The sequence below is a fragment of the Stenella coeruleoalba genome (genome assembly GCF_951394435.1).
Source record: "Stenella coeruleoalba genome assembly, chromosome: 2".
NCBI classification, from domain to species: Eukaryota; Metazoa; Chordata; class Mammalia; order Artiodactyla; family Delphinidae; genus Stenella; species Stenella coeruleoalba.
Window position 1 is genome coordinate 172,587,246 of NC_137147.1, and position 25,127 is coordinate 172,612,372.

At 46.5% G+C, this 25,127-nt stretch overlaps 2 protein-coding genes across 2 annotated transcripts in view; both read left to right on the plus strand.

Moving 5' to 3' along the window:
- MYO3A (myosin IIIA) overlaps positions 1-6,730 on the plus strand; it is a 176,919-nt gene extending 170,189 nt beyond the window's left edge. Inside the window, exons 33-34 of the mRNA XM_079915200.1 lie at positions 5,023-5,063; positions 6,415-6,730. Of these exons, the coding sequence (XP_079771326.1) occupies positions 5,023-5,063; positions 6,415-6,562 (189 nt within the window). The 3' untranslated portion in view covers positions 6,563-6,730. The remainder of the gene's footprint in view (positions 1-5,022; positions 5,064-6,414) is intronic.
- Positions 6,731-16,125: 9,395 nt separating this feature from the next.
- The window catches only part of GAD2 (glutamate decarboxylase 2), a gene marked incomplete at both ends in the record, with an annotated part of 65,623 nt that continues 56,621 nt past the window's right edge, over positions 16,126-25,127 (plus strand). The window contains 6 exons of the mRNA XM_079913080.1: positions 16,126-16,201; positions 16,824-16,883; positions 17,079-17,228; positions 18,257-18,490; positions 23,037-23,127; positions 23,664-23,776. Coding sequence (XP_079769206.1) covers positions 16,126-16,201; positions 16,824-16,883; positions 17,079-17,228; positions 18,257-18,490; positions 23,037-23,127; positions 23,664-23,776 — 724 coding nt within the window. The remainder of the gene's footprint in view (positions 16,202-16,823; positions 16,884-17,078; positions 17,229-18,256; positions 18,491-23,036; positions 23,128-23,663; positions 23,777-25,127) is intronic.

Here is a 25,127-nt window from a genome sequence, read left to right on the forward strand (position 1 = left end):
ACTTTGATTGTGTTCCTCCCTGGAGAGTCCCTTTAATGGCTCGGCAACTCCTTCTGCACCAAGTCCAGACTCCTTCGCCCCCGTGCCCACTGGCCAGGGTTAACTGCTGGTACCTCTGCCAGTGCGTGGCCTCCCACGCTCCTGAGTCCTTTGCACCTGCTGGTCCTTCCATTTACAATACTTATTCCCCCTCTCACTTCCTGCTGCCACAGTGAAGACAGCAACAACCTCCATGTCCTTGTAGAGCCCAGAGAATGTTTCCCATGAGTTGCAATTAAGTTTCCCACTTCCCCGGCCATAAATGAAGGTTGACTTTCAAATCAACCATCTCCCGGTCCTCTCCCTTCTCTCTGCTGATTTCTCTCCAGTGTCTTTGGAAGGGTCCTCTTCCCCTTGGTGTTGCCTAGGGTTCAATCTTAGATTCTCTTCTCATCTCATTGCCTTCGGACAGTTTCATCAGCTGCCATGACATCAGTTTCTCCTGATTTCTGAATCCTGGTCTCTCCTCAGATTCTCCCTCTGACTCCAACCTCAAACATCAGAGTACCTAGTGTTTGTTTGACATATTCCACGTGATGCACGAAGGCAGTCATACGTATATATACATTCACCTATATACTATGAGCAATACACACACACCTCCCTATATGCTATGGGTATGTACACACACACCTCCCTATATACTATGGGTACATACACACACATATCCACCTGAAATACACAATTAAATGGTTTTCAGTATAATCACAGAGTTGTACAACCATCACCACAGTCAATTTTACTTATTTTTAAATTTATTTTCAAAACAATTTTAATTGAACTATAGTTGATTTACAATGTTGTCTTAGTTTCAGGTATACAGCAGACTGATTCAGCTATATATATATATATAGCTGATTCACAAATGAGTCCCTGCCCCCAAGAAGCTTACTTTGTCATTGTACTGTTATTTTAAAAATGAATATAAATTGTTTTCATGCATCTTAATTTATCAGTGACTGGAAACCTTTTTATAACCCTGGGTCTTGAAATCTGTGGCTTCAGTGAAACATAGAAAACTAGTATATTATTTGAAGTGAAAACACACCATGGGTTCATATTTATCTGGCCTTTACCCAGATTGGGGGTGTTACACGTAAGTGAAATTTATAGCTGTGATGGAGCCCTACCCCCTTTAACCATCAAAGCATTCTCAGTACTTTTAAAGGGTTTTCACAAACATCCTTCTCAAATACATTATACTGCACATTTTAAACCTTTTCTTCGTGACCCAGGTCACTGTAGTGAGCAAAAATGTTTGTACTTTATTCAGAGCTATGCTTATCAGAGAGGCTCCCTGACAGCCGTATCTAAAGGAGCACCTGTCTCTCTGTATCTTCCTGGCCCTACTTAATTTTTCTTCACAGCAGGTATAGATATGTATCTGCCTGTCTCCTGGCTGACTCTCCCCTGTGGACTAGAAGCTCCAGGAAGGCAGGGACTTTGCTCACTCTTATGGCCCCACTGTTACTCGTCATGAGACTATTAGCTAAATAACACACGACTTACTTTAGACGAGGCTCTCAGGCTGCCGAGCTGTGGACAAGACACCCCTCCCTCATGCTTGCCCGACACGAGCAGCTGTGCTGACGGATGTCTCACCTGTTAATATAGCTTTCGTTTCTCCTTGGATGCCACCACTTAGGGTGGTCATTCCGACTGCCTTAACATCAATACTAGCTCTCTTCTATGATTTGATGCTCTTAATCTCCTACATCTGGGGAATGTTGCTGTTGTCGTGTCCAAAATAAGAGTAGGCTGAAGCTTAGAAACGTGGCTGTGGCGGAGAGAACATCAGCTGAACACTCACGCCCCATTGTCACGGCGTGTGGTGTCTGCTCTAACACGTAGAAGCTGTGCGGCCATCAGCAAAATGACTCCATGCCAGCAGCTTCCTCAGGAAGTGAGTAATGGACCCGCCACATCACAAGTCCCCTCCGGTCCCATTATTTTTCTGGGGCCTTCCCTCAACCACAGCAGTAGGTGGTTTGGCCACTTGCAGGTCCCTTTTTTGTTATGTCTATATTTTGGCTACCCTCTTCATCCTTGTGAAGGCCTCTGAATACATTATATATTCGTGTATTTCCAAAAGGGAAGTAAGACTGTGTCCGCCATGATGTAATGGTGAATTTTAAAGTCTTACGATAAAATGTATTTCTTTATGTCAGGTGGGAGGGAGAGGGAGTGACATGCAGTGACTGAGGAATGGCTTCTTCAGTCCTCTGAGCTCAGACCTCTGTTCTTTCAAAGGCCTCCTCAAGAAACATCCTCACTGGATATCTCCTCCGTAAGTCATCTCTGTTTCCTTGTCTTTCTCTCTTCTTTAATCTAGTTTGATAAGAAACGGCCATAGGACATTTGCTTCTTCTTTTGCTTTTAAAATTTCAGGTTTGTAATTTGTCATATCAAAACTCTGATTGCAAACATCATTGGTCTTAGTAATTCAGGCATATCTCGTTTTATTGTGCTTCACAGGTACTGTTTTTTCTTTTTTCTTTTTTTTACAAACTGAAGGTTTGTCACAACCCTGCATTCAGCAAGTCTATTGGCACCATATTCCCAGCAGCATTTGCTCACTTCCTGTCTCTGTGTCTCTTGGTAATTCTTGTCGTATTTCAAACCCTCCACCGGCAGTTTTATGGCATTTCTAGTAATAAAGCATTTTTAAAATAAGGTATGCATTTGTTTAGACATAATGCTATGGCACACTTAATAGACTATAGTAGAGTGTAAACATAACTTTTATATGCACTGGGAAACCAAAAACATTTGTGTGACTTGCTTTATTGCAGTGGCCTGGAACCAAACCTGCAATATCTCCGAGGTGTGTGTGTAAATGCTCCTACTATAAAGTCCTGTGTGATAAAGTTCATATTAAGTCCTCTTCCAGGAAATGCAATATCCTTCTTCATGATCAATAATGCCATTTCATACATCCCTTTAGCCCTAGAGCCTAGGGGACTGAGAGACAACTAACTGTAAAGCTCTGTCTTAACACTCATTTCTTCCTCCCGCTTTGTTCCTTATTTACAACTCCTATTTTATTACCTTGATTCCATAATTGCTTCTATTATAAACCATCTTAAATAATTTTTGGAAAAATATATCATTGAATTACATTTCATTAGACTATTCTAGCACAGGCAAGAGCGAAATAAGCCCAGACAGTATTTACTCTTCTAAGAATTCCTGTAACTGAGAACCAGCTTGTCCACACCATCTCCCAGGTGGAAGTGCTGATCCAGAATAAAAAGGGGTCCTCGCCAGGGTGGAACGTTATTTGATTCTTGGTTGTAGAAAGGGGATCTCTGTTACTCAGCATCATTTTGGATTATAGAAAATGGTTATCAAGGACAAGAGAGACGTTTCTTTCAGATAATGGATCAAGGAGGCAGGACCTCTTCTATTAAGGCAACCACCACAGCAAACACCACCCTGCTCCCAGGGATCATTAACTGAGCTGCTAGGGGCCGTTGTGCTTATGCTGGCAATAGCATTATTTGTAAGCACCTCCTAGCCTAGGGCACTGTGTCAAGAATGTGAAGTAACAGGAAACGGGAAGGACAGGAATGTAATTGGTGTCCTGCCCCTTACATTGTTACTTCCTGAATGGTCCACTCCCAGACTTGATGCAGGAAAGCATTCATTTCCACCTCATCCACCCACTAAAATTCCAACGATAAGAATAAAAGGAACTATGAACTATTTGCCTCATCTAACATTTTAAGTTATTACAAATGATAAGTTATGAGAAAAAAATGATTCAGTATGTCTAAGGACAACTTGGGAAAACCCTAGATATTTACAAACCATTATTATTATTATTTTTTTTTTTTTTGCGGCATGCGGGCCTCTCACTGTTGTGGCCTCTCCCGTCGCGGAGCACAGGCTCCGGACGCGCAGGCTCAGTGGCCATGGCTCACGGGCCCAGCTGCTCCGCGGCATGTGGGATCTTCCCGGACTGGGGCAGGAACCCGCAGTCCCCTGCATCAGCAGGTGGACTCTCAACGACTGCGCCACCAGGGAAGCCCACAAACCATTATTAATTGACATTTTTATTATCTTGCACTTTTATGGTGCCACCCAACTTGATACTTGCATTAGGGTTGCCACAATTATAATAACTTAAGCTTGTTCAAGGTGAGTGTGGTATTTGTTTTCTCAGCCTAAAAGACATATATCTTCTTTTCAACATGTAAATATAGGAGTTCAAGTGCATTGAGCTAGAACACAGTGAAACACATGACTAATGTCACAATACAAAAGAGAATACTGCTTTATATGTAAGATTAAATGAAATACCACTTCGTTCAAATTGAATTACTGATTAAAATATATCTAGTTATTTTTATACTTAAACATTGTAAAGTATGCTCTGATACGTCAAATTTCCAATTATGAAAAAACATTTTGCAGTGAACATATGTGTCATCCATGCTGCTACTCTTATGCCATAAGTGGGCTCCTATAGGTTAATGAAGTCAGATTTCCATTCTTCTGTGTCCTGTTGCAGCTGCCCTAACTATCCACCCATCTGCTTTACCTGCAGACAAGGATGACATCAAAGCAGCCTAATTAACCTGCCTAAATACAACTACATTTGTGATAGAGAGATAGACTTTCCAGAAAGTCTGACATTTTGTCCCCATTTGTAGGTAGATACACGTTATGTAATCTTGTGTAGACTGGTCACCACTGTGTGGTAAACTCTTTTTTTATATGGGATGCAAAGATTAATTTCATTCCCGGCCTGGTTAAAAAAAAACAGCAACACAAATTCATAATTAGTAAAATTTGAGTAAACGAAAATTTTTAATTGAGTAAAATTTCTTTAGATTGTAAATATATTTTATCCACTTGCTTATTTCTAAATCAGCTTTATAGGAATACATTTATATGTTAATACTATAGTAATATATAAATTAATCCTATTAAGATCATAATATGATATAGAGTCTTTTTTAATTATTCTATTCTGTTTAGAAGTCAATCCAAGAAGAAAAACGAAGATCGAGGAAAGATAGGTAATTATTATGTCTAACTTTTAATGTCGTCTTCTCAAACCAAAATATAACTCCATATGTTCAAATTATGATTAAAAACCATCCATTTTATGTGGATAGATTTTGGGAAGTAGTGTGCTCTCAGTACATTTATATTATACATATGAGGTTTATATGTAATTTATAAGATCTTACCTATCGGAAATATACTGAGATAACACAGTGCAAGTTATTTACTGAGAACTCAAACAGTTTTTAATAAATTGTACCGTCCAGTATGGAATTTGCTTTTCTTGTCCCATTAATATGGTTTTGATTGAGCAGTTTGAGCATGTTCATGTTCATGAACTTTCTTTCCCCAAACTCTTTGTACTTTTTTGTTCTTCAACACAAGCTAAATCACTTTTTATAATGTTTATGTATTTGTTAGGAAGATGAGGTTTATGTCACCTGCGTGTGTGGCCCACTTCTATTCACACTATTCCCCTTTCCCTATAACATTTCAGCCCACCAGTGCTTTACTCTTTTAATATTATACTCTTTTAATATTATATTTCAAGCAACGAATTTCCGGACAGTGCTCAAAACAATCGAGGGTTCTTCTATTAAGCATGAGTGGACACAGAGTTCCGATTTATGAATCAGTGGCATTCTGAAAGTTCATTTATAGATTGGTACCTTAACTTGAAAAGCACTTTTCCCCAAAGTACTGTAACACCCGGTAGTTTTTCAGACTGACACCTGTTGACCTTAGATGAAGTTCCATCAGACCAGAGATACCGAGTACCACAGGAACCAGAGTGCAGGTTGACTAGATCCAAGAATGAAAATGGTTGAGGACACAGCCCTGTGCGTGTGTTGTGTGCAGAAATTAAAATCAATCCCCTAAAGACGCATGGGTAGGGAAGGACAGAAGGTTACCTGTGAAGGAAGTAAGGTAAGATCATGACACATGATGTGCCTCAGTGGGCTGATAAAATTGGGAAGTGCTTGTGTTAGTACATAAAGGTCAGCTTTCCTCATGGTGGCCCAAGGGTCAGTTGTGAGTCCTGATGTAGACTGGCCAAGTGAGCATTATAATCACCGGCTCTCTAGTAACTACTAGTTTTGTGCCAAGTTGAACGTGGTAGAACTTGGAAACGCTGTCCCAGCAGCCATGCCCTCTTAAAGGTAAGAAGTGAGGGGTTTGTTTTTCTTTTTAATTTACGGTATATACTGTTTTTGCACATTTCAAGACCTCTCTCATTCCTGTTGACATACATGTGTTACTGCTTAATTATCGTAAATACTTTAAACGAAGAAAACAAGTATCTTGTAAGTTTAAGTGAGTAGACAGCTTGATACTGTGGTGTGTTTATGTGTTCATTTGCAGTCAGGGAAAATTATTAGATTTGGAAGATTTCTATTATAAGGAAATTTTGCCCAGTCATCCTGGACCAGAGGAACACAACCTTAGTTTAAGAGAACGAAGACAACAGCAAGAACTCCAGAATCAATGTTTTAAAGCTGATGAAAGGTAATAAACGCACATTGAAGTACAGCATTTTCAATTTTATACTCACCATTCCATTCCTAAGCATTTTCATATACGTATGGACTAATGACAAAGCGTTCTTACTGAGCATCGCGTCTTATGATTGATGTGTTGTTTAAAAGTAAAATCATAAGGATTATGGTGAGGTAATCAGACATCCCAGTTTTTCTAGCACAATCCCGGTTTTTACCTGTTTTCTTGGTGTAATGATCAGAAGCACTCCCTTTTAAAAGTTGTTTGGTTTGGATGATAAATTATGTGGTCATACTATATAATTATAAACAAGATCTGTGTTTAATAATATCCAAAACCTGTGTTTAAGCTCTAACCAGTGTGATTTTATTTACTTATTGGTTTCTCGATTATGCTGTGTAATTTCTCAGAATCAGTGATGTCAGACCAAAAACAAAAAATTGAGGAGAAATATTCATACAGAAATATGTATTTTGGATTTGATTTTCACTTTGCCACCAACTTTGTTTGACATTTAACTTAAACCATTTGTAGCTTACTTACTACTTTGGGAATGTTTTTTTCTTTCCCCAAAAAATTCTTTGTAAAGTTTTGAAATTGAGGGCACATAGTAAGATGGACATGTGGTATATGAGAAATGGGAGCAGCGCCAGGCAATGAAAAGCTGTTTTTCCAAAATCCTAAGTGAGCACCCTGTCAGCCCAGGGCACGCAGACCCCCCACATAGCTGCCTCTTGTACAGTGTGCTGTGTGGTTAAGAGAAGAGGGTTTAGAGCGAGATGGTCTCAGATTTGGGTCCCGATTCTGCCACTTAGTAGCTGAGTGACCTTGCCGTGTTACTAGACCTCTTTAAGCTTCCGTTTTCACATCTGCAAAAGGATTTACTAGTTGCCTCGCCGTGCTGTTGGAGAGATTAAATGAAACGATGAATGCGGGGCGCTTAATGCGAGACATGGCGCCGGGGAGGTGTTCCATAAATGGTGGCTGTCATCATCTTTATTTGCTTGTCCAGAACTATGGTTTCTGCCCCTTGTCTCCAAAAGAAGATGTATTCTTCCATCTTGGAGCTTAGAGATGTTCTGGTCCAAGCACAGAGTTCTATATGGGAGAATTACCAAGTGCCCGAGAGATTAAGGGACTTGCCCGAAGTCCCACATTGAGTGAGTGAACTAAAATCCAAGGGCTTTCACTCTTTGCTCAAATGGCTTCTCACTGACGCACCCACTTCCCGTTTTAACAAGCCAGTCTGCCTCCCCTCAGGCGTGTTCTCCCCTCCCCGCAGCGTCAGGCACACATCTGCTGTGAACGTGTTCACTCCCTGGTGTTCCAGTGGCGTCTCTGGATGTCAAGGCAGTTCACTAGACTAGAAGCTGGGAGCTCACCTCAGCGGAGCGCTCGCCGTGTGCTAGGCTGTGCTCTTATCCTGTTACCTTTGCTCTTATCTCATTTAACCCTCACAGGAGCTAGTGAGATGGTTACTCTCCTTGCCCTATTTTACAGATGAGGAAGCTAAGCCTGCTTAGTTTAATACTGCAAACAGTAACCTAGATAATAAATGATGGGGTTAGAATTTGAACACAGGCCTTTTTGAATTTAGAGCTGATAACCTTTAACACCCACACTGGGTGGTTGAGGAGGGAGTGATGCGGTTGTGTCCAAGATAGGATCCTTATATCTGTCTCTGAGGATCTGGACGAGAGAGAGAGAGAGAGAGAGAGAGAGAGAGAGAGAGAGAGAGAGAGAGAGAGAGAGAGAGAGAGAGAGAGAGAGAGAGAGAGAGAGAAAGGATTCTTATCTAACCATACAGACAGGTAACTCCAAGGCGGGATATTTCTAAACTAAGGAAGATTAAAGAGACAAAACAACCAAGTGCAGTAGGTCAACCTTGATAGGATCTTGGCTTTAAAATAGAAAACAAAAACAAAACAGAAAAACAGCTCTAACAGAAAAACAGCTCTAAAGGACCTTTTGGGACAATTAGAGAAGCTTCAGGCCAAGCTATATGTTGGAAGATGTTATTGTAGAAAGAATATTTTATATATCTTATTATATATATTAAATTATGATCTAATAAATATTATACATTTATCCTATATAGAAATATATAGTACATATTTTATATAAATACTAATACATTATTCTGATAAAATATTTATATATATTATATAATACATACTCTCTCTGTATAGTGTACTCAGATAAATAAATAAATAAATATATTTATCTGAACATACAGACACACACACACACACACACACACACACCCCACCCAAGTACACCAGGAAGGTATGAGCAGGTCTGGGAATCAGGGACAAAAGCAATGATTATTTGAGTGTCTCATGAATTTGAATGAATGAAAGCAAGTGCAAGGTAGTCAGTGATAACATGGATGACTGTCCTTGTAGCTAAGACCAAACCTTCCCTTTGTGCACTGAATTCTAGTCCTTCCATGTCCACCAGAACATTGTCCTGCAACTGTCCTCTCTCCCTTCTGCACCTTGAATGTTTGTTCTCTTTACCAAATCATTTCTGACAATATGCGAACATGATCCAATTGGACGCATCATAAAAAGTACCCTTGACTCGATCTGGAAGTCATCCTTGACTTTCCAGAACACCCGTATTCCTGCTCTTCATTACAGCAGAAGAGTAAATAGATGGGCGAGATCCTACCTCCTCCTGGGCTTCTCTTCCCATCCTTTCTTGAGCCACCATACTCAAGTTTCCATTCCCGTCACTCCATGGAAACTGTCCCTGCTAAGGTCACCATATCCAGTGATGATTCTCAATCCTGATCTCACCCTATCAGCAGCATTTGACACTCTTTCTTTAAACGTTTTCTTCATTGGCCTCCAGGACAGCAGCTCCTTCCCTTGGTTTGCCTCCTACCTCACCCTCTGCTTCTCATTCTTCTTCTCTGATTCCTCCTCATTTCTCTGATCTCTCAACACTGGAGAGTCCCAGTCCTTTGTTTGCATCATCAACGCATACTCTCATGACCTTAAATGTCATCTATTTACCTAAAATTGCCAAACTGAAATCTCTAGCGTAGGTCAGGGCTTATATATCCAACCGCCTATTCAGTATCTTCTCTTGAATATCTTCTCTTGAATATCTAGTAAGTATCTCAAAGTTAGCACAACTGAAACCAAAATCTTTATCTCCCCCTCCCCCATGAGGGGCTCTCCTGTAGCCTTCCCCATCTCGTTAAATGGCAACCTCACTTCCCCTATGGTTTAAGGTAAAAACCTTGGAGACATTCTTGATTCCTTTCTTTTACACCCCACATCCATTCAGCAAACTCTTCCAGATTCACCTACCAAGATAACTAAAATTTGACCAGTTCTAACCTCCACAAGCCTAAGCCTGCCAGTCTTGCTGAAGACTCTTGCAGTGTCTCCTAACAGGCCTCCTTACTTCCACGGAACCACTCAACTCGGAAACCTCCAGTTTGTCTCTTGCTCTAAGTAAAATTCAAATTCTTGCCATGGTCTCAAAGCTCTATGTTGTCTGTCACACTGTCCCCTCATTCCTCCTGCTCTTGTCCCTCACTATTCTCCCCCTTGCTTGCCCCATTCACGCCGCAGTGGCCTCCTTGTTGTGCCATGAACACAATACGCACACTCATCTTGGGACCTTTACGTGGGTCTTGCATCATCCTGGAGTGACTGCCCTTCCCCAAGAGATCTGCCTGACTCTCCTCCCGTTCTTTCAGGCCTCTCGTCCAATGTCACCTTATCAGAGAGGCCTTTCCTGATCACCCTCTATGAAATTGCTTAGAGAGACACACACACACACACACACACACACACACACACACACCCCACACACACACACACCCCCCACACACATCAGCCTTTCCCCATGAACCTGCTTTACTTCTCTGTAGACTCTGTAGACCTCCCGCCCCCTGGTGTGTTGGAGCTGTCCATGGTCCTCCCCAGCACTAGACGGTGAACGCTGGGAAAGCAGGGACTTGTGTTCACCCATCGCCTACACTGGTGGCTGATGAATAAATGAAAGAATGACTATAGCTGCATTTTAGGGAGTTCCCCACTTCCCCAGGCAAGCTGCAGACCCTAAAGGTAAACGTTGGCAGGGCTTCCCAGCAGTGGATTCAGGAAGGTGACCCAGCAGCCTCCCTGAAAACGTGGAAGCATTAAAAAAGCTGACAGGACCCACTCCTTGCGGCTAACAGAGGGGTGGGTCACATTTGGGGGCAGCGTTTTAAGGAAACAACTGAGCAGTTGCAAAATGATGGTTGTCTGTATAGGCACCTTGAGTTTCCTGTTTGACCAGAACGTACTAAAGTGTTTGTTTATTGGTTGTGAATTTATTTCAAGCCAAACCAAACTCACCTTTCTGAACTACACCTTCTGATGCTTTACTTAGCTGTCATTCAAACAACCGGGTTCCACCAGGTTCCACCAACCCTTCTGCTCCTCGCTCAGGAGTTTTGAAAACCTGCTGAGGCGATGTCGCAGATCCGTTTGGTCACTGCCCTGCTGTCTTGAACGTGCGGTTATGAAACGCCCGCAGTTTGGTGGGAGGTGTGGGAGGAGGACCCGCCTGACTCGGGGTGGGCGGGGATGCGCGGCGCGCGGTGGCGCCGCTGATGCTCGGCCCCGGGTCTCGCTCGCAGGTGCTGGGCGGCGGGGGACCGCGAGGAGGAGGAGAATGAGCCCACCGCCAGCCCCTACGACTACAGGAGGCTCCTGCGCAAAACCTCCCAGCGCCGGCGCCTCGTTCAGCATGTGTAGCCCCGCTGCTCGGCGGCCAGCGCCGTCGGCATGTGCCCGAGACTACGGAGCTTGCCGGGGCCGAGGCGGGGGATCCTCAGGCACTGCGCCATGAGGCGCTGGGGCCGCAGCCCTGGCCTTGGCGGGGGCTGCCCGCTGTGCTCTCCCCTCGAGTGCCCGGGCCAGCCTCTGGTGCTCGGAGGGCGGAGAGCCCTTCGGACGCCGCGTATCCGCGCTCCCGCATCCTCCACTCTCACCAGCCGCCGGTTTGGGCATCCCTGGCCCTGGCCCCCAATGTATCTCTTTGTTCACTTGTTTGAGACTCCTGTGGACCCGACTGCGCCTGAGCTCTCGCCGACCCCTCCTCTCTCCTTTTGGGTAACTTCACAGATTTCGTCTTTCTCGGAAACGGCTCTGCCAGGCCCGCGGCGTCCTCGCTGACGGGTTGAGTCTGTGAGGACAGAACAAAGGCGGGCGGGGGGCGAGGGGTGGCTTTGAAGATGAACTTCATCCCTTCCCTTGCTCATTAAAGGAAGTGCCTTGGAAAGTTCGCGGCTTCCGGGGCTGGTCCGCCGGATTCCCCCTTGGGCCTCGGGCCCAGGCTCCTGCTGTCCGGCTGTGCTGGTGGCAGGTGGCAGCGCCCAGGGAGGGAGGGTGCGGCGTCTTCGGTCTCCATCAGCGAACAACGCCCCTCCCCCCAGCCATCCCAAACTTACCATCTAACGTAGAACCCCGTAAGCGAGACACAAACGTGGCCTCTAGACAAAGCTCCAAGTCCAGCAACACAGCGCGCTCGCTCACACAGACTGTCTCTCTCACCCCGCACAGCCCTCCCAACCGAGGTGTCCTCCTCTGGCCCCGCCTATAAAAATTCTAGTCCCGCCACCGAGCTGAACGGTCGGATTTTTAAGGTTCTCCTAGTGTGCAGATCTGGGGCCGTCTCCACTGCTCTGGATTTTAGTGTATGTAAGATGGAGAGGAGGGCGGTGGGCAGGCAGCCTTTTGCCTTCTTCAGTCGACTGCATCTTATTTAAAAACCCAGGTTAAGCTCTTCTATGGAAGTGAGGCCCTTTGCGTCTACACAGCCCGGAGAGGGTGATGGAAAGGGGTGCGGTGGTATCTTGGACGGCGGAGGTGGGAGCAGCGTTTTGGCTGGAAGGGGGCTTGTCTCTTCTGCCGGCGTCCCCGGCTCGTGCGCCCGCGGCCCCGAGCCAGGGAACTTGGGAAGAGTATTCGAGGGGAGAGTGAGGGCGCGTGCAGCTGGCCGAGAGCGTTAGTTGCGCCAGTCGCCCGGGGGGTGGTACGGTTGTCTCCATCCCAAACAGTTGGCACGGAAAGGTCCCCAGCGGTGACGTGGACAACCTCTTCCTTTTACCAGGAGGACCCGCGCAAGGGGAAACCTCCCACTGCGGCAGGGCTGAGCTCCGAGGCCAAGTGCGCTCAGGCCCCGGTCCGTAACCTGGGTTCACGCCGCGGCCTCCATCCGGAGCGAGGAGCCACCTCCGCGGTGTGGACCGTCGGCACGGCTGTGCTTGCGCCTGGCCTAGGCACCCACGAAAGCAGCGCTGCCGAGCACCGTACCCTGGGGTGGGCGATGGAGGGGGACCTGTAACCCGAGGTTGCCCGGCCCCCTCGGCCGCTTCTCACCCGTCCACCCACCACCAGGAGGCCTTAGGGGGAAAAATGAGCTCTGCTTCGTGGCCAGGCCTACTCAGTCCAAGCTTCCAGAGCGGCTTCTGCAGACCAGAGCCTTGGCAGCCCAGCCGGATGCTGGACAGAGAGGCAGTTGGACCCCTCCCTAAAATCCATCCCTCCTCCCCCACCTTTTTAAGTGGAACTAGAAGAGAGAATAGCAAACACGTGCGGTGAACGGTTGCAATGTTTTTGTTCTCCTTTTTTTTTTAATTTCTTTGTTTTCTCTCCTTTTTCCTTCTCTCTTTCCATCTCTCCTTCTTTGTCCTTTGACACCTAAGCGCTGGGAGGACACCAGGGAAAACTTGTAGCGCGCACTATTCTTCGGCAGGCCTGCAACGCAATTTCTGGGTAAACTACGGACAAAAAATAGGTCAACCAAGGAAACCGGCCACCTCCGGCGGTCCCTGGCGCGTGGCTTTCTCTTCCCTTACTCGAGGAAGGGCCTTCGAAAGCTCTCCCCAAGCGCTGGCCCGCCTCCCCTTCCCATTCAGTGGCTGCCTCCTTTGAGAACTAATGACGGTAATTATTACCTCCCAGAGCTCTTTTGTTATCTCCAAACCCAGGCCCGAGTGAGGGGGGAGTGGGCTCTTTTTCGAGATGACAGTCTTTATAAAGCAAATTTTCGTCTAGGCTGGGCCGGCGTTGAGGAAAGACAAATCAGATACCGCGTGTGTCTGAAGAGGGTGTGTTAAATAAGAAACGTAAATACCACCATTAGATTCAAAATACCCTGGAGTTGCGGGATTTAATGCGGTTTAAACAGTAGGATTTAAAGTCATCGCGTTAAAAAAAATCTATTAAATTCGGGCTTTGTGATTTCTACCTTTCCGTATTTTAATCCGTTTCTTTCTTCGCGGCTTTGTGTGTGTGTTAAATACTTGTTTTAAAGAACCTTTTGGTTTTTGACCGCTCATTCATAGCAGAAAAGTTCAGCAACTCCAGCCTTGCTGACTCGAAGCGAAACGTGTGCAGGATTTGGTGTGTGTTTAAACAAAGGACGGGTCTCTCTGGCTCGCATCAGCGCTGCTGGAGCAGCAGCCATGGAGCTGCTCTGCCAGCGGCGCGGACGGCCAGCCCACGAAGTCCTTACCCCCCTGGAGTTGTCGCCTGGATCCTCTGGAGCACTGGAGCCCGGATCGCCGGCAACAGGGGTGGGACGCAGGCCAGGGTTCGTGCCAACCGCGCGGCCACAGCTTGACGCAGGCTTCTCGGCAAGGCAGGCTCTGCGCCAGGCCTAAGGCCGGACCCGTCCAGTGCCCTTCCCCGCTCCCACGCCTGGGCTCAGGTCCGGAGGCCACGGTGCAGATCCTACGGATCCTCCAGGCTCGGGCACGTGCCCCACGGCCCAGGGTCCCCGGGACCCATGACGCCCTTCCTAAGCGAGGGTCGAGGGGTGGTAGCCAGGACTGAGGAGCCGTGGGTCTCTGCTTTAGCAGCAGCTTTGGTAACGTGGTTCTGAGAGCAGAGAAAGAAAGTCCTGTGAACACAGTGGAAATGAGAAGCGCTCGCCCAAGGGGAGCAGCACGCTGAGGAATGCTCCGCGGGAGGCCGGACGCAGCACTTCCCCAGCCACGGTCATCCTCACCCTCTCTCTGCGCACCCAGGAGCTGCAAGGCAAACTTGACACTGATCTTAACTGCCAAGGGAAAGCAACGCGAACTCAACGGGCCCCAAATTCTCAAGGCGCCCTCCCTTTGTTTAACAGCTTGTAGAGAAAGGAAAATGTAAGAGAGGAGAGATTATGACTTTCTCAGGAAAGGAGAAACCCCTTACCACCAAACCTCAGAAATAGCGAAACTCCCGTTTTCCCCCACCCCACCCTATCGTGAAGATTCCCTTGGGGGATCAGGTGGTCATTGATTTGAGGCCCTCTAAAACGAGGGCCCAGCAGGCCATGCCTTCTTTCCGCCTTTGGACAGCTCAGATTGCTTACTGGAAACTCGGTGCACGCTTCCCACGCACACACCGATTCCCGCGACACGTAAGCAGCGGGCCCTTGCGCGCCTCCGCAGGCCAAGGTCACCAAATGACCTGATCCCATCCCCCCATCGGCCGTCCACCCAGCCGGCTCTAGCTCTCTTCCCAGTCCCCTTTCAAGAAGTGTCCGTTCAATTCTCTGCCCAGGCTGAGGTCCTTGGTGATAGATTCCAGCGTAGATTTTAATTGCCTCAATCAGCAGTTTTTCTCCCCAGCCGTCAGTCAGAACCTGGACGGTGGGTTCTGCGACCAAGCGCGCCGAAGCTCAGGAATGGAGCGCCCCCGGGGACTGCGCGGCTCAGTAGGCAGGCATTAGGCTCCACTAAGAAGCTAAATTGAGCCCATCAGTGCATAGATGCCCTTCCTCCACCGTCCCCTCCCCAGGCTCGCGAACCGCTCCCGATTCCGATTCTGGCCCGGTCGCCAGGGGTCCCGGGGTCACAGCGACCTCAGTATCCTCTTGGAGGAAGGCAACGCGGGAATCGCGCCTCCTTCCCCGCAGCGGGAGACAGACCTCAAACAATACACCAATCGAGGCAAATAGAAGACTGTCTCGACCACCCTTCCCGCCTCGCCAAGGTCTCTGGTCTACCCCTGCTGAGGCACGCGCGCTCAGCCGCGTGAGCACTCCGGACAGCGCACCCGGGCCCGCGGGGGCAGCCGGCACCATCACGTCTCACGCACGCCTGCCACCCACTCACTCTGACTCCAGCTCTGGCGCACTGTCTGCCTCGCACTCTCAAGGTTCAGCTCCCTCCCTCTGCCGCTTTTTCTTCCGCCGTCCCCTTATCCTTCCCTATTGGGCTCCCTCTCCTTCAAAATCGCTCCGGCGCTCCGGGCTTTCCCATCTCCTGGCTGTGAGGACCCCGCAACTGCCTTTTCTGTTCAACCCCCAGAGCTTTCAGAGCGTTGCCACGTCTCTAAGCTCTAATCCCAGCACACACACACACGCGCGCACGCACCCGCAGACACGCACGTTTCCTGTCCCTGTGTGACACCCACCCTCTGCGGGGCGGCCGCGCCGGTCCCCGCGCGGTGTCCTCATCCCGCCGCACACACACGCACACTCACACACACACACGCACGCGCGCGTGCAGGGCGGATCGGAGGGCAGCTCGCCGACAGTTCGCATTCGGAGGCGTCCTGCTCCAGCCTCGCAGGGCCGATGGCATCTCCCGGCTCCGGCTTTTGGTCCTTCGCATCTGAAGATGGTTCCGGGGACCCCGAGAACCCTGGCACAGGTAGGAGAACCGGGACCTGCAGGAGGCGAGCTTTGCGGGTGGACTGGGGTTTGCGGGGCTGGGGAAGATTGAAAGAGGTTTTTCCACTTGCAGTGGGAAACTTCGGACGCTTAGCCCTGCCCTCGGGGTGTGTCCCTGATGACCCAAGAGGCCAAACCCCCCACAGGCTCTTATCCCCTGGGAAGATGCCCAGAGAATCTCTGGCCCTTTCCGCTGAAGTCTGGGAGAGCCCCCAAAACACGGCGGCGTCTCCTGGACACCGAACTCGCGGGCCTGGGGCACTGCCGCCATCGTCGTGTCTGGACCCTGGAGAGGGACGGAGTGGCGGTGGGGAAAAGAAAAACTGGAAAGGGGGGAGAATTCTCTGCCTGGAAGGAGAGCCTGTGAGCAAATGGACAGCCTCGGTGTCTAGGAGAACTCGCCCAAGCGAGGCAGGAAGGGGACTTTGCCCTAACCCAGGGCACCTCCCGCGCGCCTCCCGCACCTGCCCGCTGTGCGGGGCCGCAGGCAGCCTTTCCCGGACCCCGTTGACGTTGACGTCGTTCACAAAGAACGAAATTTCACACGTCTTTCTGCTCTTTTCTTACGGCCTCGCCCTCCTCCTGCCTGTCTTTCCTTACAGCGAGGGCCTGGTGTCAGGTGGCTCAGAGGTTCACGGGCGGCATCGGAAACAAGCTGTGCGGTGAGTGCCGGTGCCCGGGGGAGGGAGGCGGACGTGGCCAGGCGCCTCGGAGCCCGCGGGGGGCAAAGGCACCTTCTCACCTCCGCATCCCATCGAGGGTCGGAGATTCTTGATTTTTGGCTGGGGACGGGCGGGGTGCTGGGAGCCGGGCCGGCGGGCGGCTGACTGAGGTCCGCGCTCCGTGTCCTTGCCCAGCCCTGCTCTACGGGGACGCCGAGAAGCCGGCAGAGAGCGGCGGAATCCAGCCCCCGAGGGCCGCCTCCCGCAAGGCCGCCTGCGCTTGCAACCAGAAGCCCTGCAGCTGCCCCAAAGCGGGGATCAACTACGCGTTTCTACACGCAACAGGTAAAGGCGCCTCGCGGGGCCCCCGGGAGCCTCTGCCCCTCGCCGTGGCCCGCCCACCGCGGCCAGGAGGGACCCCGCGCCGGGAGCCTGAGCCGGGGCGTCGAGTGGAGGGCGGAAGCGGACCTTAGGAGAACCTTAAGGCGACAGCGAGAAAGGCTGGGCCTGCCCCCCTCGGTCCGACCCCGGCCTCTGCTGGGCGCTGGGCGCTGGGCGCCGGGCGCTGGGCGCCCGCGTTCTAAGGGAGCTCCGGGGCCGCGGCGCTCTCGGCCGGGCGCCGCCCTCGGGTCTGCGGTGGCCGAGGCGCCCGCGCGCGCCCTGGCTCCAGGTCCGCTCCTCGGTGCCGCTGAGGCCTCGGGTGGGACGCAGTTTCCAGTTCAAAATTTCTGAGACTTTCTAGGTCTTTATATCGCAAGAGTAATTTGTAGCTGTATTTTCACAGGAGAACGATTCACGTGAGACCTGCGCGCGGTTTTACTCCCTTGCGCTTACACACGCGGTCTCCCAAACATGCGCGCGCGCGCGCGCGCACACACACACACACGCTGTCTTTGGAAACAGTGGGCTTTCTTAATAGGCCAGAGATCCTAACATTGCATGATCCATTTTGCCTGATATGCCCAAAGGCATTCCTCAAACATTCCTGACTTGAAGTGTTTCCGTGATCATTTAAGAAGATTTACTGAGAAATAACATTTAGCGGGAACGCCGGGGAAACAAATGAATGGAGGCATAGTCTCTTAAAAAAAAAAAAAGAAAGAAAGAAAAAGAAAAGAAATAAGAAAGGAAGTAAGCAAACAAGTTATGAACTGAAATGCAAGAAATAATTTGGGGTAGGGAGAGGAATCGGAATTTTTTTCATTCCTTCATCTTTGAAGAATCCCTCCTCTTTAAAGAAAATGCTCTCGTTTCCAGAAGATTTTTTTAAAACGTAAAATCTCTCGGTTCAAAGAGAAATTGTCAGCTGACAAACTTGCCCTGGATAGTTTCATTGTAAAATTAAAATGTGGCATTTTGATTCCATTCTTTAGACCTGCTACCAGCGTGTGATGGAGAAAGACCCACTTTGGCATTTCTGCAAGATGTTATGGACATTTTGCTTCAGTATGTGGTGAAAACTTTCGATAGATCAACCAAAGTGATTGACTTCCATTACCCTAATGAGCTTCTTCAAGAATATAACTGGGGATTGGCAGACCAACCACAAAATTTGGAGGAAATTTTGATGCATTGCCAGACAACTCTAAAATATGCCATTAAAACAGGTATTGTCCAATCAGAAATAATAAAGCTCTTTTTTCTTTTAAAGCTTTAATTTTTTCTATAAAAATGTTTCATTTTATGGAGTTAGTGATAATTTCAGATTTACAAAGTTATCTTTGTCATTTAAGAAAATAGTCATGATTAGAATGATTAACATCAATAGCACCCTTTGCTGTTACTGTTCATGCTTGTGAAGTTGATAATGTCAGAAACGTCATCTAAGTATAAATCATCAGATCTTATGCTGCACTATTTGACCATGGAAATTAACCACTGATGTAGAAGCAACCATTTGTCAACAGAGGCCTGTAGAAATGACCGAAAATAGAGAAAGAAAGGGAATCTCGAAATGAAAGAGCAAAAGGCATGATCCAAACAAAAGCCCAAATACCAGTGCAGTGCTGGTATTTCCTTGGCATAGAAAGCATCAGAAATTGGACAAACCATCCATGTAATGGTTGAAGCAGCAGGATAATATTTTGGCATTGTCTCAAGTGACCAAGACTTCAGATTTGAACTCCAGGTTTCCTCTGTTTTTAAATAAATGTACACAAAAGAAAACAGAATACAAACTAGCTTAACAATTCAGCCATGTTCTACAAGGATGTTCATGCTTCCTAACCATTCTGTATATATGACAAAGAAAAAAGGGATAGAGGAGAATCAGATATCCTTAAGGGCAAACATTTTTAGTCTATCTTGTATTTATTGCTTTTTTATAGTATTCTTCACACTCTATCCATTTTATAGCCCCAGGTGTAACATTTATGTGGGTGCTCTCTAAGCTTTTATTTTATCTACACAAAGTCAGCTGTTCATCTCCCCAGGTTTTGATTACCCCTTCGTTTTCTACTTTGCCTCTAATCATCCTGATACATGGTGGCACTACACTTCATTAAAGCAATAAAAATAAATGTGAATGAATTTGGGGGGAGGGGAGATCTTGTGGATCTAAATTGATTTTTAGCCTTAAAAAAGATTTGCTAACAAATAAATCTGTAAAATATCACAAAATATTAATTTCCCTAGAAACTCAATCTTTTTCTTTGCAAGTTTTGAATTACATGAATTATCAGTATCCTTCTAATCAACAACAGGTTTTAAGAATGTTTGCCGTGTGACTTTTAGCCCTTTGTTTTGTTTTGTTTTGTTTTTGCACATTCTTTTTACCAACAGAGAGGAAAGATATGCATAGAAGCCTTAGGAAATTGATTTCCCGTACTATTATTATCCACTTTTGTGAAAGTATAGGCTTAGAATTAGATACATAGGGAAAAGAATTTAACTCGGAGATTTCTATCAGACTCAATCTATGGAATATGAATTTTGAAGACTTCTTAGATTTCATTCTCAATTATATTCACAGAGAGTCCACATGATGTGTGTACTAGGTACTAAAGATGGTTTTTCTTCCAGATTTTCGTGTACCTGTAGGTGCAGACCTGAGCAATGCTTTTAGTTCATTTGTATTTGATCTATTCCCCAACCTAATATTTAAATACATTAACAGTAAATTGCTACCTATTATTTTGATTGTTACCAAGCCAAAAAGAATCTATAAAAATGTTTCATGTCTTCATCCTTAAAAGCTGGTGGTGTCTGAAATGCAATTTAAAGAGTTAAGATAATGGAAGTTGTAGGTCAATGATAGTAATAGCTCTGTCTGTCAATGTTCTATTTAGTGTCGGGAAAAGATGGGCCAACTCAACGCTTAGATTTTGCCGTAATGCTTGTGAAACTGTTGGTCAGTGTAGCTCTAATGCATTTTATTTAAAGGTCAGAAAAAGCACGATTGAGCTGGATTTCTGACCAAGGCATATCAATATTAATTCAGTGTCAATATTATTCATAACATATGTAGTCTTCCGGTCCTTCCCCCCACCCCCAATAGCATTTCACGTAATTAACAGCTGTCATCTTCCTTTTTGACTGGCAAGTTTATAGGTTTCATGCTGTAACTTGTATTTGACAACTAGTACTATTTAGGGTCTGTGAAGCAGTTACCATCACTGCTACCATTAGGTGTGCTAATGCCCCTCAGAAGATTCTTTTATAAAATGCATGTTATCATCTGCTTTCTACTGAGAGTCTTTAACCTAATTTCCGCTTGGACTCCAGGCTTAGAGAGAAGTGAGGGGCAGGGGGGAAGTCTTCATGCATTGTTAAAATTACCTCTGTAAGGAATGTTGCAAAAGAAAACTGAGAAGTGCAGAGAATGATAAAATTCTGGAATAATTAGCGTTTGCTAGGGTCGTTGGGTTTGCTAGTGGTGGGGTGGGGTGGTGGAGGGCTTAATCTTGTCTTGAATCTCTGAACTCAGCCATGAGACAAAGGCATTGAAGCATCAGTAAACCAGGCCATCCTTGGGTGTGTGTCGCGGGTCCAGAGAGAGCAGCCTGGACCAACTTGGGGCCCCTTCCCAACGGACACCAGGGTCACAGCTGCCTGCGGCTGGCTGTTCACAGAGTCTGCGCGTCCTTCCTGGCTCATTTGCTGATCTGTGGGGAGTGGTCCAGAGGCGGGAGCAGCTCTAATCTCTGGTTTCAAACTCGCTGTCTCTGGCGGCAGCGCATGGCCACCCGACTCCTTGGCCGGGCGCTGGCTCACAACATGGGGCCGGCGGGGGGTGGGCAGCAGCAGTAGCGGCTAGGACAGCAGGCAGGCAGGTCTCAGGGAACCCTGCCTGGATTCGGCGGCAGCCTATAAGTTCATGGGAAGCGAGCAAATACAATATTTCTGCGGAAATCAAGAGGACACATTGTTGTGGTTTGTCAAAGCATCTCCCTGCGTGTTTCCACGTCGTTATCAGTGAATGCAGATTTTGAGGCAGGAGAGATTTAGGTGAAATAGACCAAGGTCAAAAATTTATGGAAGAAGGAAGCCAAGCAAATGAAGCATCAGAGTTCTTTCCACAGTTTCCCGAAGTCATCGGGTGAATTGACCTTCTGATTACCTGGGGCACAACACATATCTTGGGATCCCTCTCAATTTTATGCAGAGGTTTTCATGCCAACGTTTCCATAGAGTTAGTGTGTGATCATAGGTACCAGATTTGTCCAGAAAATGCATGTGAGTTGGGAGAGTTGATTAATGGATAGATTTGCTAATCCTTATTAATTTCCTCGCTTCAAAGAAATGGCTTAGGGAAAGAGGGATGAAGGGGCCTCAGGAGGGAGAAGAGGGCTATGATTTCAGCTGTGAGCGCTAATGAAATGGGGAGCAATGAGGCGGAGAGGAGTAGCAGCGAGCCTGTTTCCCTTTCTGTGGATGCGCAGACTGACGGGGTCAGCATCAGAGCAAAAAGCTTGAAGGGCACCGTGCAGGGCCAAAGGGAGGTAAGACAATGCCGGAGAACGAGCGAGAGCTGCCCAAACCCCAATCTCTTTAAGATGTGCTCTTTCCCAGCTCCTATCTCTTCTTGGGGTCTCATGGTCTGGCCACATGCCCACGGCTGATAAGAGAAACGCTCTGGTCCTGGTCCCGAGATCAGCTTTGTGTTGACTTTTGTCTCTGCTTTCCCCATTGCCTTCCTTTATCTTGTTTTGTCCATGCTGGCATGGGAGACTCTCACATCCCCAGGCTTCAGACAGGCGTCCAGTAAGTGGCAGATGCCTTTTCATCAGAGGCTATTTCCATAATCGTTAATCTTCCAAAATTTTTGCTGCTAAACAAATCACAGATTTATAGATAGGCTTGTGTGGGGCAAGACAAGGAAGTGGAATTCTAATGAGATCTTTACAATCACATTTTAAGTAATAGCCTCAGGAGTGTTTGCGTGTCATCCCCTTTAGAGAGTTTTAGAGGAATCCAGGAGTTAATTAGATAAGCCTGGCTAATAGACTGATCAGTCCATTGACTATACCTTCATGTATCTTGTTGACAAGACAGTGATGTTGACTGTATTTAGCTTTATTTTGAATTGCAACTACGAAGGAGCTCTGTTGTTTATGATCGAATATTCAGACAGAAAAGAATTGACAATTAGGTCTGTTCATATCATCTTTAGACAGTCATCACCTTTTGAGTCCAGAACAAACCACTCAATAGAGTGTCCTATTTTCTCATTTTTGCCTTGTCTTTTCTGATCATCAGCCATTTGTCACTGATATTACCGTGGATGTTAGCATGCCTGGCGGATGTCATGGTACATGACTGATTCCCAGGATGAATAGCTTTGGATTGCACCGGCATTTGAGTTTGCAAATATATTGAAAGAATGCTAGAAAATAAACTAGTGTCCACATTGCAAATCACGGTTATTTTTTTATAGGGTATGTTTAAAGGAAGATTTTTAGAGTATGTTTTAAGAAATATCAAAACCCAAAACAGTTTCTCTTGTTAAAGGAAATGCTCCTTTGGGATGTGTGTGTGTGTGTGTGTGTGTGTGTGTGTGTGTGTGTGTGTGAGTGAGAGAGAGAGATGGGTTTCTGAGTATGCATTTCCTATTACTGAAGGATCTTTCAAGGTTCTTTAGCAGAGAAATCATGTGTTTCGGAAGCATTTATTTTCATCAGATTCATCCTGATTCTGGTGTTCTGTCTAATTCAGGGCATCCCAGATATTTCAATCAACTTTCTACAGGACTGGATATGGTTGGATTAGCAGCAGACTGGCTGACATCAACAGCAAACACTAACATGTAAGTAGCTAAACGTGTTTTTGTGTAATCCAGGATAATTATTAATGAGATTCCATAATCTTTATTCTACCTCTCATGTGAAAAATCTCTTTTTATTAAGTAGCCCCTAAAATAGTGAGACGAACTTCAGAGGAGTATAGATGTTTGCTTTAGCTTAAAAGATAGTCCTGATATATCTTTCATGCAATCAAAGTTATACACCATGTTCTAAACACCAAAGGGACATTTTGGGGCATGTTGGATTTATAATTATGTATAATATGAGAGAGCAATGGGACCGGATGTTGTCTTTTAGATAGTGTTATAATGTTACTCTGCAATATATTTATTCACTGTGATAAATGACCCTTGCTCATTAAGCCAATGATTGAAGCTCTTGACTTTAGGAATGTAGAAAACTGAGCAAAGCATTTTTCTCTCTGCCCAGTGCTGTAATGGTAAATTGTTCTGTAGATTGAAATTGTTCTGTAGATACTGTAATGATGAATTATTCCTTTGAGTTACGGACATAAAATGTGGCCATTACTACGTTTCAGGTTCACCTATGAAATTGCTCCAGTATTTGTGCTTTTGGAATATGTCACGCTAAAGAAAATGAGAGAAATCATTGGCTGGCCTGGGGGCTCTGGCGATGGGATATTTTCTCCTGGTATATGATATTTTAACTTTTCTTTGTGTTTTTTTCTTCTGATATGTCATGCCTTATTATGAACCTAGAAATGATTAAATATCTAGTCTGTGTTTCTGCATTAGGTTAAATAGGCTATATACTGATCAAAAGAATGAATGTAATTAAGTGCATGTGACCATTGACCACACCTCCAAGCCAACTACACCATGCTTGAATATTAACTATTTGTGTTCGAAAAAAGCATAATCAGCAATGGTATTAACCCAGTACTTCTACTGTGATCCTACACATAGGATACGGATCATGTGGAACAAAGGAGGAAAGACTCCTAATAAGGGAATTATAGAATAAGGAGAATTCACTCTCCCAAGCCTCAGTGAAAGGAGGAGTTTCTTAGAGCTAAGAGAGAGGGTGACGATTTCTTCAAGAGGTTTCTCATTCTTTTGCTTCTTTATGATGTCATTCAATCTTCCAGTCTTTCCCATCCTGCCTTTTATCACCAGCCACTGCATTCTCAGCTCCGTTATTTACACCTCTTCCAGCCAAGAAAATCAACCTGAGACAGAAAGTCCCGCTTTTGGTTCCTGGGTCTGTGTGCGTGACCTTGGTTTGATGCGGAGATGAAATAAAAGTTAGGAAGGCAGTGGGAAGAGAGAGAGTCACTGACCCGTGGAAAGGAAAGCTGGCGTGCAGACTGTCACCTCCTCAGCAGCAAGAGAGGGGTCTTCAGAATGGGTGTTACTGCCCCGGGGCTCACCCCACTGGGGAGGCCAGAGCCGCACCAGCCATTGTGTCAGGCAGAGCAAAGGCCAAGTCGGGATCCCTCTTCAGCAGATCCACAAAGACAAGGGGGTGATGAGGGAGAGAGAAAGTGAAGGGAAGGCAGAAGGAAGAAATGACGAAGAGTAACAGTGGCCTCAGGGCCAAGCCTTAAATGAAGCAGCTTTATCTGCGAGCTCAGATCGGCTGTTTTATTTTCTGGTTTTAAAGCCGTAGCATATGTTTTCAGGGGCTGAAGGAAGATGTGTTAGTTAAATGAAAGGGAAAATTTGCCTTTTTTAATTTAAAGTCATTGAACACCAGCCGTGATGAATTTCAAGCTAGCTTTATTTTGTAGGGAACTGAGTATTTAGTGTTCCTTTGGAAAACCATCCCCAATTGAGGGAAGTTTGTCATCATTAACTGGAACTGATGCTCTTAAGGTGTTTTATCATGAGGAACTAGGTAGGGTACAGAGATCAACGCTGTTTCTACCTTTATTCTTCCCTCTCTTGTAAGATCGGTTGTGTGATTGAGCTGTTCTGAGGCAAGCAGGAGCACCTTGGGCTCTCTTTTAATGGTTCCCAAGAGTGGGAAGAGAACGGCTGCT